The 19,760-nt window shown below is 42.3% G+C and overlaps 2 protein-coding genes across 2 annotated transcripts in view; both read left to right on the forward strand.

The window, feature by feature from the left end:
* The window catches only part of LOC146511953 (uncharacterized), a 329,039-nt gene that overhangs the window by 48,037 nt on the left and 261,242 nt on the right, over positions 1-19,760 (forward strand). The gene's annotated exons all lie outside the window — the stretch shown is intronic.
* LOC146511956 (uncharacterized) lies at positions 915-5,427 on the forward strand. The gene is made up of 5 exons (XM_085171819.1): positions 915-1,383; positions 1,745-1,845; positions 3,754-3,942; positions 4,010-4,084; positions 4,196-5,427. The coding sequence occupies exons 1-5, from the start codon at positions 1,164-1,166 to the stop codon at positions 4,337-4,339; spliced, it is 729 nt and encodes a 242-aa protein (XP_085027945.1). The 5' UTR covers positions 915-1,163; the 3' UTR covers positions 4,340-5,427.

The following is a 19,760-nucleotide window of genomic DNA, read 5'->3' on the forward strand; positions in this document are numbered from 1 at the left end:
GCAGCGTGAGGAGGCGCGCAGCGTGACGAGGCGTGCAGCGTGAGGAGGTGCAGTCTTGCATGTCTCTAATTTTAGTTTGCTTTGTTTCACAAGTTTACATGAAGTATTTGTGACAGTTTGATGGAGACGGAGGAGACTTCCTCCTCCTCGCTCTGTCTCTGTCACAAGGCCAGCTGCTGTCTTATACACGTTTACATAAAGCTGTTATATAAGCAGCTGGCGGGGCAATCGAGCTATAGTATGAATGAGGAGAGAGAGAAACAAAGAGGAGAACATTCACTCGCCTCCTTTCTGCAGTAACCTGGTTTCCTCAGAGCACCACTGACCTGCTTCCTGCTCTGTGTCCACGTCTCACCTCGTTTCAGCTCTCAGTGACACAGGTGACCATGGTGACATCACAGGGCTTCCACAGCCAGGTGTGCTCCTGCTTTCGCTCACCTGGGACTAACCTGCACCCTCTGATTCATCCCGTTTAAAGCAGATGTGTCACAAAGGGGCCAGAAACCTGCTGCAGTTACAGCAACTCTCCTCTGTGTATGTGTGTGGTTTGGTTTTTGTGCAGAAACGGGACTCTACCTGAGTTCGTCCCTCCACACACCTGATCCTGACGTCCTCGTTTGTTGTTGCTGTTTCAGGCATTGGCACCCTTCAGTCTTTGCAGGATGGCTGAGTCCCTTCAGTCCCTGACAGTAAACTTCAGGAACTCCAGTGAGATTTGTATTTTTGCAGTTCTGCATGCAGGAGCAGCCACACAGCTCCTCCTGCAGTGGAAGTGCTGCTCTGCACTTCGGTGCGTGATGTAGTGACCACTCGACCTCTGACAGGCTCCCAGCACAGGGAGAAACCAGCTGAGCGTCTGTGGCTTTAACACGCTCGTCCGTAACGAGCGTCGATCAGCTCTGAGACACCTGGACATCTGTGAAGGTTATTAATGCACAACTATAGCTGCAGGTTTAAGAGCAGCGCATGCTGCAGTCAGAACTGTTACCCAATGAAAAGATCTGCAGCTTCATGAAGCAGCTGGAAGATCAAACAGTCCAACATTTACAAAGTGCTGTTAGAGGTCCAGCTGAAGCAGTACAGATGTGCTCCTGTCCCACATTCAGTCCAAATGAATGAGCTTTCAAAATGAGATTACTGAGAATATTTGAATTGTGACTCAGATGGCAGATCCAGGCTCTCAGCCTCCAGCTGAAACTTCCAGTCCTCCCCCAGCCAGAAGCTCTGATGCTGGGCTGAGAGACTTTGATCCTTCCCTGGATCCAGAAGTCCAGGAGGGAGAAGGAGAACAGGACCTCCTTCCTGATCTGGAGAGGCCTGAGGGAAAGAAAGATGGAGCAGACAGAGCTTTGAACAAACCTCCTGAGCTTCACCTCCACAAAGGTGCAGACACTGATGCACAGATTCACATGTGACACCTGCAGCGTCCAGCTTGTGCCGCTGACATTATCTCCACTGTGATACAAGCCTCATTCACTCGCTCACACGTTCATACGATCACCTTTTCCTCACAGTCACACACATGAATGTAATGAGGGGAACTCGGGGTCACTGTCATTCCTCAGGATACTTTGATATGCAGACTGGAGGCTCTGTGGGTGAAACACCGACTGTCTGAAGCACTCTGAAGTGTTCATGATGGACTTCATCCTGATTAACACTACAATACTTGTTACAGGCCTTTTATATGGAATAATATTCTTTTCCATTAAAGCTCTGAACATTCTCACTCTTTCTGGACCAGGTGTGACAGGTGAAGGACACCGGCCAATAGGAGGACAGAACCTGAGAGCCATTAGTCACATGACTTCAGCTGCTGCTGCCTCACCAACCACTGGCCCCTCGGTGAGTCTAGAGTTCCAGCAGTGACCACAGGAAGTGCACACGTGTGATCTAAAGCTACGTGTGGGCCTGTGACGATCAGTCACTGTGGTAGACGGGTTTGTGAGTCCCTGTGATGCTGGGAGTGTCCAGGACAGTCGCTCCTGATCGGGTCTCTCATGGAAAGCTGGTCCCAGGAATTCCTGGAAAATTCCTCCACAAAGAGAACTGGGAACATAAATGCAGAGTGACAGAGGTGCTCAGCAACCCTGCTGTTATATGGGAATATAACCAGAATAGTCGGCAACCACTTGAGTTAAGTTAGCCAAAGAGACTCAGACTGACTTCATCATGTTGGCAACGTGTCTGCATTGATAAATTCCAGTTATTCACCAATCAGAGAATAATTCCAGTCATTCAGAGACAGATTGGGATTGTTTGGAGGATGTAATCGTTTCCTTCAGGGAGCGTGTTGGACGCTCAGTGTCCGGGTGATTAGCTGGCTGATGCAACTACTTAGAATCAGTTTGTGAATATGAAGAAAATCAGTGCAGTCACTGGACAAACTCTGATTCTTCCTAGTTTCACTCTTGTTTCAGTCCAGTGTGACTGAGGTGGTAAAAAATGATCTGACTTTTAGCCACACAGCTGTCTGCTAGAGAAAAAGCCTTTGTGCACAACTTTGTTAAAGGCAAACGGCACCATGTTCACTGCAGCTGCAGCAAACGCAGCAAAGAGTGAAAGTTGGACTGAGAATGTTGTGACTGTTTCATGAGAAAGAGCAGGAAAACAACCATCACACACCCAGACACAGTGCTGGGATTAGAATTAGACTTTAGAGCAAATGTAGGACAAAAGCTTTAATATGAAAGAGGAAAACCCAACAACAGCCAGAGCATGAAGCTCAAAACTGTACCAACCACCAAGAAAGCTGACAGGCCTGTGACACGTCAGAGACGCCGTTCAAATCATAAAGAAGTTGGTTTATTGACAACATGTAAAAAACCAAAAGAATCAACCTTCAGTTTAGAGCGAGTAGACCAATCAGGCGCAGCAGCAGCTCTAGAATAAGCAACAATTTTATGTATTACAAACAACCTTTCATATACACACATACATATGGCTCATATGCTGTTTAAAAAGGGCTCAAAGACCCAACAGATTACACAAAGTACAAAAATACTTTCATTCAGACAACAGTCAGCTGTGCACGAGACAGAGACTACAGTTAGTAACATGGACTCACTTTGTTTCACACACGACACAAAGTAACACAAAGCCACAAAGAGCAGAAACATCAAAAAGGAGGCAGAGCAGCAGCAACTCTCCATGAGCTGTGAGGCTAACAGCCACCCACACTTCCTGTGATGCACAATGAAAACAACATTAACCTGAAGGATGATAACAACAGAAAGAAGTCTAAGCTAACGTTACACAGCGCTCACACAGCGCTGACTGTACAGGCCTCACACAGCTACGACCTGCATCCACAACACCTGATTCTACTGAACACAAACAAGTTAATGATATCTGAGCAATCCAGGGAAGGCTTCCAGGAACGTGAGGATCCACAGACAGCTCTACAACAGCATCAGGCAGCAACAATGTTACTGATCACTGACTCTTTCATCCTTTTATACTCAATCAAAAAGTGCTGTGTTCACATTTGTTTCTGCTGAAATCCAGAGACTGAACATGTTTTAAAGTTTGAATAAACTGACTGAACTTCTCACGAGTCCAACCGTGAGGAACACTTCCCCCCATGACACATCACAGGAGAACGTCTCAGTGGAGGGGGGGCAGTAGCTCAGTTTAGGCAGTCACACTCAGAATCGATGCCTCCAGTCAGGGTCAAACGTGGTCCTCAGAAACCTGCAGATGTTTGGCTCTCGCTGGTCTCTGCGTCTGTAGACTGAGCTGATGTTTCTCCAGGTGTCTGGTAAAAGGACGACGCTGCTGTCCAATGAGGCGAGGAGAGAAGTAGCCAAACAGGCGAGAGCCGTGAAGGAGGAACGGCGGGCAGCTCTGGATGCCCGACATAAATACCTGATGAGCAGGCTGGCAGACGCCGGCAGCCTGGAGGAGGCGGCGGTGGAAGACGCCATGGTCTCTGATGACAGAGTAAGTTCAGAGACGTGATCCTTCCTCAGAGTTGAACCTTTGAGTCATTAATGTCTGATTCTTCCAGTTCAGTCTGATCCATGAATTCTTTGCTGCAAACGGATCCAAGAAGCTGATTTTCTTCTATCAGGATGTCAAACAGGTAACTTTGATCACATTTCAATGACGGACACATGAAGGTCTAACCGCTCTTCATAATCTGCTGTTTGTTGCACTTTGTATTCATATCTTTTAATATCTGCCTTTCTCCCAGAGTCTGTCCTCCCGTCAGTCTTCCTTTGTGGACGCATCAAACTCAGCTGTGGCTCAGAGGAAACTCTTCCTCACTACGGGGAACTCTGAGGTTGGCTTCAGCTTTTTATGCTTAGTTCATGTGAGAATCACAGAAAAATGCTGATATGAGTGGAAGGTTCTGCTGGGAAATTGGCAAAGAGCAGATTATTGAACAGCGAGGCAGACAGTTCGTTTCAGTGATGCCAGTTTATTAGAAACGAGGACTGTGGGGCTGCTGGAAGTCAGGACGGCCGTTCTCTGGATAAACCTGACAGCTGAGGTGGAGAGCAGGATTTATCCACAGATGGCTTCTTCCAAGCAAATGTCCTGAACACACCTGAGCTGAGTGTTACACAGAAACGTGTCTTAAAGCACGAGCCTGGATCAGACTCGAGGACTCAGAGCTGTGTGACGTCACATTGATCCACCTCTCGGGGTTTTTGTGTTCTGATGTATCTGATTTCTCTTTAAGCTCCAAACAATCCCGAGCCTACGATTCATCATTGTCCTGTTCAGAGACGATGAGCCTGAGCGTGTTTGTGTTTCCATGGATCAAACTGTGCTGCTTTGTTTGGTTAACGAGGTGATTAAAGTCTTTGAGCAAACACTGGATGACTGACAGCTGCAGGCTGAACATCAGGAGGTCGAGAGGCCGAAGTCTGAGGAGCTCAAAGCTCCACAAACACTTATTCACAGAAAAAAGGACTACAAACATGGAGGAGCAGCAACATGAGCTAAAGGCTACATGCTAATAACATTTCCCTGGATGTGGTTTGAACAGGATCATGAATGATGAAGTATTTAAAGTCAGTTCCAGCCTGAGTCGGTGCCGTGTTGGCAGCTCTGATATGCAGAAACGTTCAAACATGGGACAGGAATAAAAACACTCCTGTGACGTCAGAGTTTATGAATGATGACAAACTGTTGCTTGTTTTTAGAAACTTTGTTGATGCTTAAAATGATCAGGAAATAAAAGCTGAATAGATCCACTTCAAACAGGAGAAGCTTTCCAGTTTGCATCAGCTGGGAAACTCGCTCATATCCAGTGTTGGGCAAGTTACTTTCAAACAGTCATTAAACGTTCATTAAGTCATTAATTACAGTTACTAATTACTTATTCAAAAAAGTAACTTAGTAACTGAGCTACAAGGTTGTAGATGTAATTAATTACTTGAAAAGTAACTATTGTGTTACTTTAAAAGTACCCTCTGGGCTCCAGGGTATAATCAGCCATTGTGAACTCCTTTTGTCAGGGTCCTGGGTCGCAGCGTTTTGTGTTTCCTTTTGGTTTCATCTTGTGTTTGGTGTTTATTCTGAGTTTGTATTCGTTCTTAGGGTTTGGTTCTTATGTTTAGTGCTTCCGTGTTTTCTCAGCCCTGCCTGTGTCTGTCCTCTGTGCTCTGTTCCTGTCCTTGTGTTGTAAAACAGTCTGTTTCCTGTTTTACTTTGAAGGTTTGTGTCTCGTCTTGTGGTCCAGCTGTGCTCCCCTCCTGTGTGTCGTCCCCTCATTACCTGGTGTGTATTTATAGTGTGTGTCTGCCTGTGTTGGCGTCGTCTGCATGACTCTGTGTGTCTCCGTGTCCATCGGTGTGTCTCCACGTATGTATCCATGTATTTACTTGTATCGGATACATAAAAAATCTTTCCGTATCGCACAGCACTACAGAAAGCTCTTTTCTAGGGTTGTATTAAACATCTGTAACTACCGTAACTCCTGATCCATTTCCTCAATTAAAAGAAGTCCAACGATTCCTGAGAGCAGCAACTCTGCGCTTTTCATTCATATTTGCATCATTACGGTAATCCCAGGTACATTGTTGCAGCAGCCCCGTGAAGGTTGAGAGAATAGTGAGTGAGCGTGATGGAACAATTTCATCACACGTTTGGCTTCTTTTTACCATGTTTGTTTGTTTGTTTATATTGTTTTGTTCTTTCATGTGTTATTTACCAAGATTTGGATGGTGTTCTGCCTCGAGTTACCATAATGTCCCTAACATCACAAAAAAGCACAGAGTTGCTGCTTTCAAGAACTGCTGGGATTTTTCATTTGCCCCAATGGTTCAAGACTCAAGTTAGGTTAAAAACACTGGGATCAGTTTAAACGGGTTCATCTGTGTCAGCTGTATCGTCACTGCTGCTCTTGTGTGTTTTTGTTGAAAACTAGGTGCTGTTTGGGCTCAATGATGTCAAACTTTTTATGCACTTGTTTGCTCCTAAATACGTTTCTATTGCAGGTCTTTTCCAGTTGAAAATGTGAGTGAGCACTACACAAATGACTGACACTACATACACTGAAAAGAAAAACTCCAAAACTAAATCCAAACAAAAACAACTAAACGAAGTAGTTACACACGTTATAGAATATATATACTGGGCATACAAGCCTGGCCTAAGCTTTCTGTCAGGAAGACTGCAGCAGTCCAGGAGTTGGGTTAACTGTCTTTAAGTCCCACTGAAGAATTGTTTACATCAAAGTGCTTGCCAGGCTTAGTCCAAATTAGGTGCAGCCATACTTGAACTTATTGTTGTATAGTATGTGGGACTATGAGCAATGGTTTTCTGGAAACAGAAACAGGCAACTTTATAATTAGTAGAGTCACAAATAACTAGAAAAACAATTGAAAACATAATGTACTCAACACAGCAATATCTCACAATATCCACAAGGGGTCACTATAGATCAGATATTGCCTAAATAGCACGTCATACAAATTGCCAATCATAAGGCACGGACATGGCAAGCTAGCAACAGTTAAACTAAACAATAGAAAAGTCCTTTATTTCTAAAACCGCTGCATGTAATGACTGCGGGAGATTACAGCCGCTGCTATTAATAATCCTACCAACATGGTATCAAAGCACTGAGGCATAACTTTAACATGCACAAACAATTATAACAGCTTCATGCGAGTCAACCTGCCAAAAGGACTAACACTTACAGGTTCATAAACACACAACTTAATCACACGAAACAACTGCGATGCTCTGCAGTGGCACGTTTAGTCACTCCCACTCTGCGTGCTGAGCACATGCCCACTGATACGCTTATTTCTGCCTCTAGACATTCTGAGGACAAGTCAGAGCAGGAAACTTGAGCACACGTGGTCTCATTAAATCAGACAGCTCGAGTCATTTAAAAAGGATCTTTTAAGCAGTGCTGTCCCTCAGCTTCATAGTAGATCCATCTATGGGATCAGTTTGAAAATCCTGTCTTCTTTCTAGTTATCATGTTACAAGATTTTAAGAAAACTTGAACACTGATCATGAGTTAAATGCCACTGATCTTCAAAATCATCCAAGCTTTTTGATAAATGCACACAAAAGTCGGGTGTGCATGCCACCCGCATGCAAGGTGACAAAAATCCCCCAATCAGCCTTTCAGGCTGACAGCTAAAAAAGCATTTCACCAGATTTAGCTTCTTGGATATTGTGTTCACTGTACTGTGTTCAAAATGTACTTCTCATTTAATAGAAGAAATGTAATCATGTCAGTATAGAGGATTTCAAATTCTCCCTCCTGTTAATTAAAATAAAGAAAAAAGTAGGATAAGACATCAGAAACTCCTTGAAAAGGACAGTCTCCATTATAGCATTAAAAACTACAAAGACCATCCAGCATCGGGAGCTTTCACACTTCCAGGTATGACAACAAGCCTATTGCTGGTTTGCCCACTCTGACTGTGTCAGTATTTGCTCCACATACCAACTGCTCTGACCCTAAAGTAAGCCAGAATCCCACACAGCCATATGTAGGCACTTTCTAACCACAAAGAATAACTGGGGATTCTTCATCCTGTAAACATCCTGAACAACTGGTTTTGGTGGTTTGATGGGAACAGATCCTCCCCTGATCAGGAATACCAACGATCACCCCCACCACTCATGTCTTGTTGGGAAATGTTTGCAGTCCTCAAGCTGTGAAAGTCATCAGGTGCAGCAGTCATGAATACCATGTAAACATCCCTGTTGGTAGGACAAACAAAGAACAGTGGGATTCATTCGAGAAAACAGAACTTGTTTGATTCCCTGTCTGACAAAAATAAATTAATGCAACGTAAAAATTTCCTTTTTAAAAAAAAAAAATCAGCAGCATCATGTGTAACCAGGTCATAAATTACATATTGTTATAATTACACAAAATTTGTTCTAAACCCCAAACTGCTCCTGGTATATCTGACTTTTAGCACCTCCAAGCCTGTAGTCATCTTGGTTATTAGTTAGGCCCCTCCTCCGTGTGCCGCTGTGTGTACAGGCACTGTTAATACATGAACAGATCATTCTTGCTGGCTTAAAAGTTGTAGTGGCCTGAGCTAACACTCATCCCAACTGTTTCTATTTGGTTACAGGAGCTGGAGCGGCATTAATGCTCCACAGTTTACAAGCTGGGACCTGCTGCTAATCCATGGTTAAAGCCTTTACCCACATCAACACTGCAGGCAGAGGCTAACATCTGCAATACTATTAATAATTACACATAACTGTAGCAAGAACAAAGAGAGGCTAGAAGAAGAAAGGCTTGAAACCCTTAGAAAAGACTGATCAGAGTTGGTTCAATGAACTCTGATCAGGTTCATTCTGAGTTAAGCTCGTGTGTGTTTAGAGACAGAAAGCCATCATGTTACCAGGATTCTCCAGAGAAACACAGAAATAAAGAGCAGAGCCTCCATCTTCATTTAGTGGACAGAGGAAGATGATCACAAATCAGTGTGGGACAAAAACTGTATCTTAAAAACTAGGAGGGGATAAAGTTATACAGACATACTGTAATATTTTTATAATACACACTAGCAAACTTTCATGCTGTGTGTGATATTAAAATATTGTATTGTGTGATATCACATTGTATTGTGATACAGCATTTTAATCTGACCTTTGATTTCTAAATTAAACTGTCAAATATACAAATATAGACAACTGTGGGATTCGTCTGAAGTATTTGCATATGCCATAGAAATGTTAGCACTCACAGTTTACTGGGCCAGGTTTATGCAAAGTTTCAACAAGACCACTTATGACAAACGCGATCATACGAGCATTATAGTACGATGCAGTCTCTGCATGATATGACTGTCTGTTCAGCTGTAACCTGACAGGGACAAAGTCTAGGAGACACAAACTGAAGACAGACACCATTTACTGATGGACCTGTTATATCAGGTGACAACTCCACGTGACAGTCAAAATAAATGAACACATACAGGGCAAGTCTTTTATGAGGCAAACATGATGTGCATCTCACACGAAAGTGATTTAGGTGATTTTCTGTGAGAAATGTGTAAAAAGATCCGTACTCTGAATTTCAGATACTATTGATCTGTTTGTTGTGTGTCTGAGGGTTTACGCAGGGACGTTGTGTGTAAGCACTGATTGCTACAGTAGCATCCAATCAATGCTTACAGTGTTGGGTAAGTTACTTTAAAATAGTAACTTAGTTACATTACTAGTTACTTCTATAAAAGTAACTCAGTTACTTCAAGTTACTCGTTACTTTCAAAGTAACTAGTTACTAGGGAAAGTAACTTTGGTTTTACTCAGAATTCTCTTGTTAATGTGTTGCTTCCATAACTTTGCCAGTCTTCTAGCTTGCTTACTTGCCTCAGTGCACTGTGCCACCTACCAATAGAAAGGAAAAGATAATGTGCATATTTCCACGAGAGAAATCCCACGCCTGGACCATCATTGACCGCTGCCATGATTCTAGCCTACGTCACAGCGTCATGTGCGCCTTTTACATCCAACACAAAAACTGCAGTCGTGGTGCTTTGATTGTACTCAGAACTCGGAAATTCTGCCTTCTGAATAGGAAGATGTAGGTAACACCAGACTGCAGATGAGCTGCATACAGAGCTGGACTGGGACAAAAATTCAGCCCGGGCGTTTTGACTAGAGACCGGCCGCCATTATAGGAAAAATCATAAAGCCTTTGAATGAAAACAAACGCTGTTGTGACAGTGATGTACACTGTTTTGATGGTATATATGTATCAATCTATCAATCGTTTGTTGTAAGATTCAGATAATTCTTTTTTAAAAGCTAGACATTTTAAATGAGAATAAGAAAGAAAAGTATTTCTTTGTGCCCCCCTCTCCCTGTTAATGCCCCACCTGCCCCCTGGCAACACTTTGCTAGACCCGCCCCTGCACAGTTACCAGCTGTCAGCTACCTAAAAAAGGATCCTGGGGTTATCTGTCTCTCAGAAACAGTTCATAACTTCCCTTCAACTCATTCACGTCACCTAAAAGGTAAACCTGTTTCTCCATCACCTGTTCAGCTCTGATGATTCAGTAAGGACATCTCCTGGTTTCATCTTCATGTTTCCCTCTCACCAGATAACCAAACCCACATCATGACCAGCAGCTTTACAGCTGTGGCTCCAGCAAACATCAGCTGATACTAGAAATTAATATTAAATAAATTTTAACAACAGCTGATCAAGCTTAAACGTGCTGCTGTTGTTTAACAACATCGGCTGGTTTCCTCTTTCTGGCGCAAAGTGGGCGATAAACAAACAAGAGAGCCGATCAGCTGATCATTGATCAGTTTTCATGATTGAAGTAGAAACGGGAAAGAGAGGGGGGAGAATGAAAGAAGAAGAGGCAGCTGTGCAGCAAACACAGAATAACTCCAGCTTTGTGTCTTTTTCATTGTAGCTGAATTACGGGACAAACTGTTCCTTTTCACCTCAATAAGAAACGCGTAATATTTTCTCTGAATACCAGACGGGACGGTTGGCAACTCTAATAACTTATGAACAAAATAAAGTTCAACATCATTAACTTCATAGCACCCACCCAGCTGTATAGAAACTCCGTCATGCTAGCTAGTACGCAGTACGGAAAAAGTCAGAATAACGAAAATAAACTCCACCTAAACTTGGTTTATATCTGACCCAGATAGACTGCAGCTCATAACTTCTTACCTGAAGTTCAGTTCACACTTGGACCGGCGGCCGCCTCGGGTCTCTTTTCCTTCTACGTCCCCTTTCTCTCCTCCACCTGCTGCCTCCACCACTTGCTAATGTTACAGAATCTGTGGAAGCTCCGCGATGCCACCACACGAAGTAACGAGTAACGACCCTATCTAAATCCTAGTAACGACTAACGCGTTCCTGGTTTTGGCATAATAACTAGTTACCGTGCTCGTTACCACAATAGTAACGTAGTTACTGTAACGCGTTACTTAATAACGCGTTAGTCCCAACACTGATGCTTACAGTGCAAAGAAGCTGGCCTACAGTCTGACAGCTGCATTCATGTCTACACAATCTAAGAGTTTGAAAGATGGACACACGTGAGATGATCATAAATCCACAACAGAATCCTTTGTGTCCTAACATACTGATGAGAAAATAACTGAAGCACTCGTGTCAAGAACAACAAAAAAAAAGGGAAACATGCCTAACTTGGATTTCAGTGATTGTGAAAACAAACATCTGCAAATGAATTTCCTCTGTGTGCTTTGTCTAATTCAGGAAATCACTATCAATCAAGTTGAGTGTGAGTCAGTGAGTATGTTGTGTTCACATGGACTGTTACCTCAGGGGCTAACTTACCAGATGAAATGAACCTTTATGGAACGCAAACCCAGAATTAGTTTAAGTCACATTTGAGCTCAACCTGCATGGTGGAAAGTGCCCGTACCAGAGACATGATTGTTGTTGCTTAGCTTAAGAATATCTAGTATATGTCAATAATGTAACAAAAGAAGAAGAAAATCTGTGCTGGTGTAAAAGTCCCACTAAATGCGTCTCTCGCTGTACATCTAAACTATATAACGATTAACCGCCAACTGTGAGTTCAGTTTAAATTTTCCTTTACAAATGTGTGTTTGTTTAGGAAGGAAAAACATGTGTGCACACAGTGTTCAGCAATATAGACTCAAAGGCAGCACCAAGACTGGCACGAGACTATTTCCACTGCACTGAGGGTGGAACTCCAGGCCTCGGGGCCGCTGTCCTGCAGCTTTTAGATGTGTCCTTGATCCAACACAGCTGATTTAAATGGCTCATTTTGAACGTTGACATATACATCAAGGAATGGACCAGCCACTGCACTGATGCTTGAACCAGTTCAGAAGTTCATTTCTCATCATGAACCACCAGTTTATGAGCAGACAAACCAAAGTTCACTCCAAGATTCAGCTGCTTGTAGAAGCACGTTTAGCAGCAACAGCTCAAAGTCATTGTTTCTGTATGACTATCAGTCTCTCACATCATTGGGGAGTCATTGAGGCTCACTCTTCTTTATAATGTTGCTTCACTTCATTGAGCTTTGCACACATTTGTTTCTATTAAGCTGAGGTTTAAACTTTCTAAAATATAAAACCTGCAAGACACCGGTGTTGTGCCAAAAAGTGATTGCTCGTATTTAAACTGCTATAAGTAACTTGTTGGGCTATAATATGTGAAACATATGTTAAATGCTTCCCTCATGGATGACATAAAGTCATCTTGAGCCACAAACAACATTCCTGTAACAAGGTAGAAGCCGCGATCAGTTTTTGGCAGCGACGTTTATATAACCTTTATTTATGCAGTTAAAAAAATCTCATTAACATTAAAAATGTCTTCTGTGAGAGTAAGCTGGCCAAGAGGACAGCAGAAATGGCAGCAAATATTACAATAGTTCAGTAAAAATATTTGAAGTGGGGATAAAGGAGCGGGTTGGTTATAATGTCAGTACAACAACACAGAGTTGTAAAGATACTTGAAAAAACAGATAATTTTTTAATTCTATATAAAAGCCCTTTGTAAACGCTGTTCACCGAAGTCTATTTACCAACATACGTAAAGATATTACACATAGAAATACACAGAAACATTGGGAATCACTTTCTGGCACAACACTGTAACCTCTGTAGAGGTGGTATTGTTACGGATTCAAATATTGGGGATGGATACAGGAGGAAAACCCAAATAACCACACTGGTCCGGCCGGGTCAAGTCAAACGATGATTTAATGAACACACGCGTGGGAGATGGACACCATACACAGACAGCATCAGATCTCAAAATGGTGGAGCCTTGATCAAACTCTTATAGCCTCTAGTGGCCCCCACCTCATCATAAAAGCCTAAACACTCACATTCTTTCTCTCACACAGCGCCTAAGCTACGACCTTTGCTCCCTGTTTATCTGCTCCTGCTGAGATGGGGCAGTATGCTCTGTTCTCTTCTAACCAGACAAATAAGGCGATGACTTTCTGCAAACAGTATTTCTTATAACTCAGCAGTATAATGCATCATAAAACAATATCATTCATTCACAATAAATCAGCAGTCTAATGTAATGCAGATCAGTTTACCAAATGTAATAGTTATCACCTTCTTCTAATTCAGGAGCATAATGCAAACTAAAACTACATAATTCACAATCTTTAATTAGGGGTCTAACATGGCATAAAATAATATTATAATCCAACAATTCCCCCTGATGAGCTCTTTAGACATAAAGAGCTCACTTACACCCTGCAATCCAGTGTTGCCGGGTTCATTTCTTCTTACTCCTCAGGCCCTTTGTCCCCCTGTTGGGTGAACCATATGTCAGATGACCTCTGTGTTTGCGCAGTTCAGATGCAAGAAAAACTTTTATTACAACAACAACAGTAGGTACAGATGATACTCCCATCACTCCCCAGTTCTCCCACAGCTTTATTTCGGTGCTACCTTATACCCTCCAAACGTACTCGGACTAGAACCTCTGTCCGAGGAGCTTTTAACCTTTATTTTATGGCTGTAGGCACCAGTGTCTTCCAGTCAGGTGATCCTCTGCTCTTGTTTCCTTCAACCTCAGGGGTTAGACAACCCCTCAGTCGTTGCACAGATCAGGGGATTATTCTGCCCCGATTTCAAACAATGATCTGTGTATTCTGGGGTCACAGCTGTGTTCCCCAGGAAAAGGAACAGAAAGGTGTTCTCCTTATGACCAACAGCCTCTCGAACGTCGTTGGTCTGGTGTTCCTGGATTTCCGTCAACCCCTTCATGGTTATTGCTGTGTTTATGGGATCCATCCTTTTGAGGTGACTAGCTGGAGCCCAAAATGCCATGACACTTGAACCCAGTTGATGTTTCAGCAGTCACCGTGTCTGTCTCTGCTGCCAAGGATCCTCGTATATCTGTGACCTCGTCTGGTGTCTGTTCCTTTCTCTGTAAGAGACAGAAAACCAAAACACCTCTCTTCCCAGCTCTAACAATCTAATGTTGCTGTCTACTGATCTTTTGGTGATTCAGAATTGGTTTAGAACATTCAGAATGTCCCAAGGACTTATCCTAATTTAGTGTATGTGTGTGTAAGCGTGTTTGCATTTAGCCTGCTGCACTCAAGGCATTTCCTACACTTTATCAGTCCGGACTATCGCCGAACGAAGCTTATGACCTTCAAAAGACCGAGTGCCAACTCATTATAAGCACATTTGCAAGATATGTATAAAAATGATTAAAACCACTCATTCTAATAAAAGACATCAAAGACAAAGCAGCCATTTCTAATTCTAACATGTGTCCATTCAATGAAGCTAGAAAATTAAAAGAAAAGGTTAGTGACCTCATATCTTAGAAAGTATCAGACTTTCTCCTGTCCAGTGTCGTTGCTCCAGTCTTGTTATCCTGTGTTAGGGAATGAAATCAATTTAATTGTCATGTTAGATCTGTTCAACTCCTGGCTCCGCCCAGAGCCTGCGTCTTCACAATCGTCTACAAACAAAACCTGTATTATTATGAACTTCACTTCAACATGAACTTGTTGACTACTTTTGACACCTGTAAATAGAAGATTAACATGAGGTTATAACAATCACTGTAATACAAATGTTAATATGTCAATAGCTTCAATAAATGTTCAGTGCAATGCTTGTTATATGATTCTGATGTAACAATAATGCTGATGCTAAAATAACAGTAAAACACACCCTTTTTATCCCTTACTAACCACAGCAGGGGCATCTATGTTTTGATTCAGCCATGAATCCAGCTCACCTGATTCATCACTGAGCCCCACCGGCACTGGCATTTGACAGGGTGGTGCTGCATATTCTTCCTTTAATGTCACTATTTTCAATCTGTTAATTAGAGTGCTTAAACATGAAGTAGACTACGTCCACTACAAGTCAATACAACTGTGAATGTGGCCAATTATCAATCTATTACCAATCAATAACAAAAAATAGCTTTTATTTTATGCATGCTTTTAGTCAACCACTCACCCACAGGATCTCCAATCCCAGAAAATTCCTTCTCTTCCTTTAATAAGTCTGTCCTCCTTCCATGCCCTGGTAACTGGTCCATCCAGAGCTGTATCATTATGAAATATACATACAACAAGCCAAACCACACTTTGGTCACACCAACCCTTTTCCGCCCTGAAGATGTCCAACGCCATCTTAGTCTGGACTGTCAAAGGTGACTTTAACGCTAACTGTTCCGACAATCCATTTATAACATTTCCTGGTCAGATTAGCCAATCCCTGCACACTGGAATAAACATAATCAACATGATCAACATCTTTCCTGTGTGTTTTTTCACCATCTTATTGACTCCAACGCTCCATCCTTATGTGGTTTGTTGCATTATGTTTATCTAGAACTCCACTCTGTCTCTAAATGTTTGAAGAGTTTTTCATGTTTGGGGTCAAGTTTTAAGAATTTGACCCCAAACATGAAATTAATGATGTTATCACCCCCATCGGGGCTTACCTTTCCCACTTCTGATGATATTCCTCCCTATTCTTTGCAAGTACCCGCTTTTGGTGGCGAGAAACTGTTGGTGTGGTCAAGTGGATGCTGTAAAAACAAAAGCTCAGGACAGAACAGTTATCAGTCATGTGCTTCATACAAAATTAGCATATATTGAATTTCATATTGATCCTCTGAGTGTAATGGTACATTTTAATTTGAATTTATCAAAGCTAAACACAATAATTTTTCTTTATTTTGCTCTTATTCTTGTGCAGCACCACATCTCAGCACATGCCCCTGTCGGTTCTATCTTACTTTTCTAAATTATTGACTATTTCAATGGAGAACCTAAATGACGTGGACCAGTGTTTGTCATTACATATCTCTATTTTGAATGTGACAAGTCTATCATTCCCCTGTTATAGGTATCAATAGAGTTTTTTCTTGCTTTTTCTATCAAAATTGATTAACTTTTTACAGTGGCCTGCTATGGTTAATAATAACATATTCAGTCTTGAATGAAATCAAAGCTTCTCTTCACTTTAGCATTTAACATTCCCAACAATATAATGTGATACATTAATCGAAACACAACTAATAAAACACAATTTTCTTAATGCAAACATCAGTAGCTCAAAATTAGCAACCAAAAGGTTAAGTCTGCAGTTCACACTCATGTGAAGCTACAGCCTCCCCCTTTAGTCTCTCTCATCCTTCTGTTCCTGCAAAAACAAAACAAAGCGAGACAAAACATCCACCCTTCTTTTACAAGCTGGGTGAATTGTTTGTGGACATTTACTAATCCTAAAGTCGGTACCGTTTTTGTCTCAGTGTCAAGTCAGTTAAAACTTTTAGTCGTCAGTCCATCACAGTCCAGTCACATGCATACATCCACACATTCATACCAGATATTGCTGATAATGGAGTCTCACGCGCAACCTATTCGAGGCTCCATCACCAGCAAGATGACGTCATCATTTTAAAGGAAAACAGTTCCTTGTTTTTTGGACTGGATTGACTCGCTGCAATCCTTTTAGGCTCAGGACTTCTCATGTGATCAATGTCCCATATAAGTGAATTTCTCCAGAGCCCATTATAATCATGGAGAAAAATACTTTGCAACTGTTTTCAGTAAGAATGTTTTATAGCGCTTTAAAGTTCAATCTCTCAGGCCTGGATTAAAGAGCTGATTTATTAAATCAGGAACTCACAAAATACCAAAATATCACCACCAGTGGATCACTCCTCTCAGATATTCTTATTTCAGTGCACTGTAACAAAAGCAAAAACAAACGTAACCAATAAAATACTCATATAATAACAAATACTGGGGCCCGTTGGAAACATGTCCAAACATAGAACCATCTTTCTCTCTCTTAGAGAAAGAAAACAATCCAAACCTCACTGATAAAATCAACCTAGTGTTAAGCAAAACCCAAAAATCAACCAAAACTTCACCAGAAAGTTTTTCTCCGTCCCGGGACAATATTGTATAGGCATACAGGTACCGTAACTCCTTTTTGCACTGACAAAAAACATGTTGGACTTATTTGATTCAATAGTGGACACTAGTTGCACACAAATGTTTTGCTTTGGTAGAAACTTAAACAACTGAGTTAAATCAACACAACCTTTTCATATTCAGTAAACCTGTGCATTTTGAGTTCAGATTACACGATTAAGACATGTTCAGATGGAGTAAGTTGAGCTCCTGGAATATTTTAATCCTTCACAATTCTGTCATTTTATTTCAACACTATTCAATAACTTTTATCCAAATTCTACTTGGTCCCTTAAATACTACATGTTGTCTTCATATTGCCTACGGTTCAACAAAGTCTAAATTCTGGTTACCATAAAAATTGAATGGGTCTACAACAACTACCATCCTCCTATCTTTATCCTGATTGCAGGAGGGCTGGGAAATAACCCTAAAGTGATAGGTTACGAGGCAGGGTGCGCCCCGAACAGGTCACCAGTCTATCACCTAGAAACAAACAACCATTTACACTTACATTCACGGATAATTTAGAATCATCAATTAACCTAGCTCTAACAGCTGCATGACTTTTCACTGTGGCAGGAAACCAGAATACCCAGAGAGAAACCACTGCAAACTAACCAGACTGTGGACTTGCACCCAGGACCTTCTTACTGTGGAGCAACAGCACTCACCAGCATGCCAACAATGTAGGAAATACAGGGAAGCTATGATTTCCTGTTGAATTTTGTACAGATCTTTAAAGCCTGAGGCAATTGTGTTAAATACACCTGGGATACTTACGTAAATCCAAGGGCTGGCCCCCTTTTCTTTCTTTTTTTTTTTTTTTTTAGTGTGTTCCTCCTTCAATTAAATCTCAATCACAAACATGTGACTCTCCGAAATAAGGCTCACACCGTTAATTAATCATTTTCACTCTGTACCACTGCTCCTTATCAGGCTGTGTGAAGCACAGTAAACAATTCAGTCGAGGCCTTGAGCCATAAACAGACATCACTCACAGACATTGTTTTCATAACCAAACTGCTCTAGACCCTGTCCCCTAAATCTGCACAAATGCCCTCTGGGTGACATGAAATGCATTTAACCAATTAACAATCAATTACTTCTTGTTGTTGTAACGAATTCTGTATTTGGACGTTTGTGTGCAGCATTTTGCGTATCAGCATAGCATTTGTTAGTAAAGCATTCTTCATTGCATCAGCGTGTGTGTGTCACTCTTCATTGCACAAACATGTATATGTATGTGTGTATGTGTGTGTGTGGATCACTTCTCAGTGAATTGAATCAGCATTTTGATTTGTGTGCGTGTATGTGTCATTTCTCAGTCAATCAACGAGTGCATATGTGTTCATATGTGTGTTTCTCTTGCTTCTGAGTCAGTGTATGTAAATGTGTGTGTTTGTGTGTGTGTTTGTGTGTGTGTTTGTGTTCATCACTTTCCTGTTCTGGTGTTCTGGGTAAACCACGGCCTGAAGCGTGCTCTGGGGTCCTGCTCTCCTCCTTTTCAGTCCGTTTGGGTCCATTGGTGCTGCTGCCCAAAGTTCTGTCCATACTGGTTCTGGCCCCAATTGAGGCAGTCCTTTTCTCCAGTGTCCTGCATCTTCTCCTTAACTTGACCCTTTTTGCTTCTGTAGCTCCTTCAGGGTTTGCTCCTGGTGTTGGAGCTTCTCGTCAGGTTTGACAACCTCCTGCTCCAGCAAGCTCTGGCCTGATTTAAAGTCCTGTATCTGGGACTCTAAGCCTGACTGATGGGTTCGATTAGCAGCCAGCTCCTCCTGAGCCATGCTCAGTTTCTGCTCTGATGTCTTGAGCTCTCACTGAGGGCAGAAACCTCAGAGTCTTTTCCGTACACGTCAGATTGAAGTTTATTGATGTTTTCCTTGCTTTGCTCCACGGCCTTCTGCAGCTCTGCTGTTCGGCTCTTCTCAGAGGTCAGCTCCTGGCTGAGCCCCGACACCTGTGCCTTCAGCTTATGTTCTTCTGCTGCTTTTGTCCAATCTGAGGTGCCTTCTGACCTCAGTTACTACTCGTGTCTCTGGCACGCCCTTTTTGCTGCCCGATCATCCGTGTTGGTCCATCACTGTCCTGCACAGTTTTAATGCAGAGTTGTTAAGGTCAACATTCTTTTGCTCGGCCTCACTTTTCATCCGGGCTTAATAGGCGTCTCGTCACAGCTCTGTCAGCTGAAGCTGTCTGGAAATCTCCCCCGTGTAGTGAAACGGGCCTTGGATTTAACGCTCTCCGTCTCCGCTGCATGAGATCTTATTCCTGCAGCACTGTTGACATTCTCAGGCTGTTGTTGTGGGTCCAGCTGCTGTAGCATTTGGTCAGGGTCACGTCAAAGATGGTAAAGGGGAGAGCAGGAGTCCA

This window comes from Neolamprologus multifasciatus, chromosome 9 (assembly GCF_963576455.1).
Source record: "Neolamprologus multifasciatus chromosome 9, fNeoMul1.2, whole genome shotgun sequence".
Taxonomy (NCBI): domain Eukaryota; kingdom Metazoa; phylum Chordata; class Actinopteri; order Cichliformes; family Cichlidae; genus Neolamprologus; species Neolamprologus multifasciatus.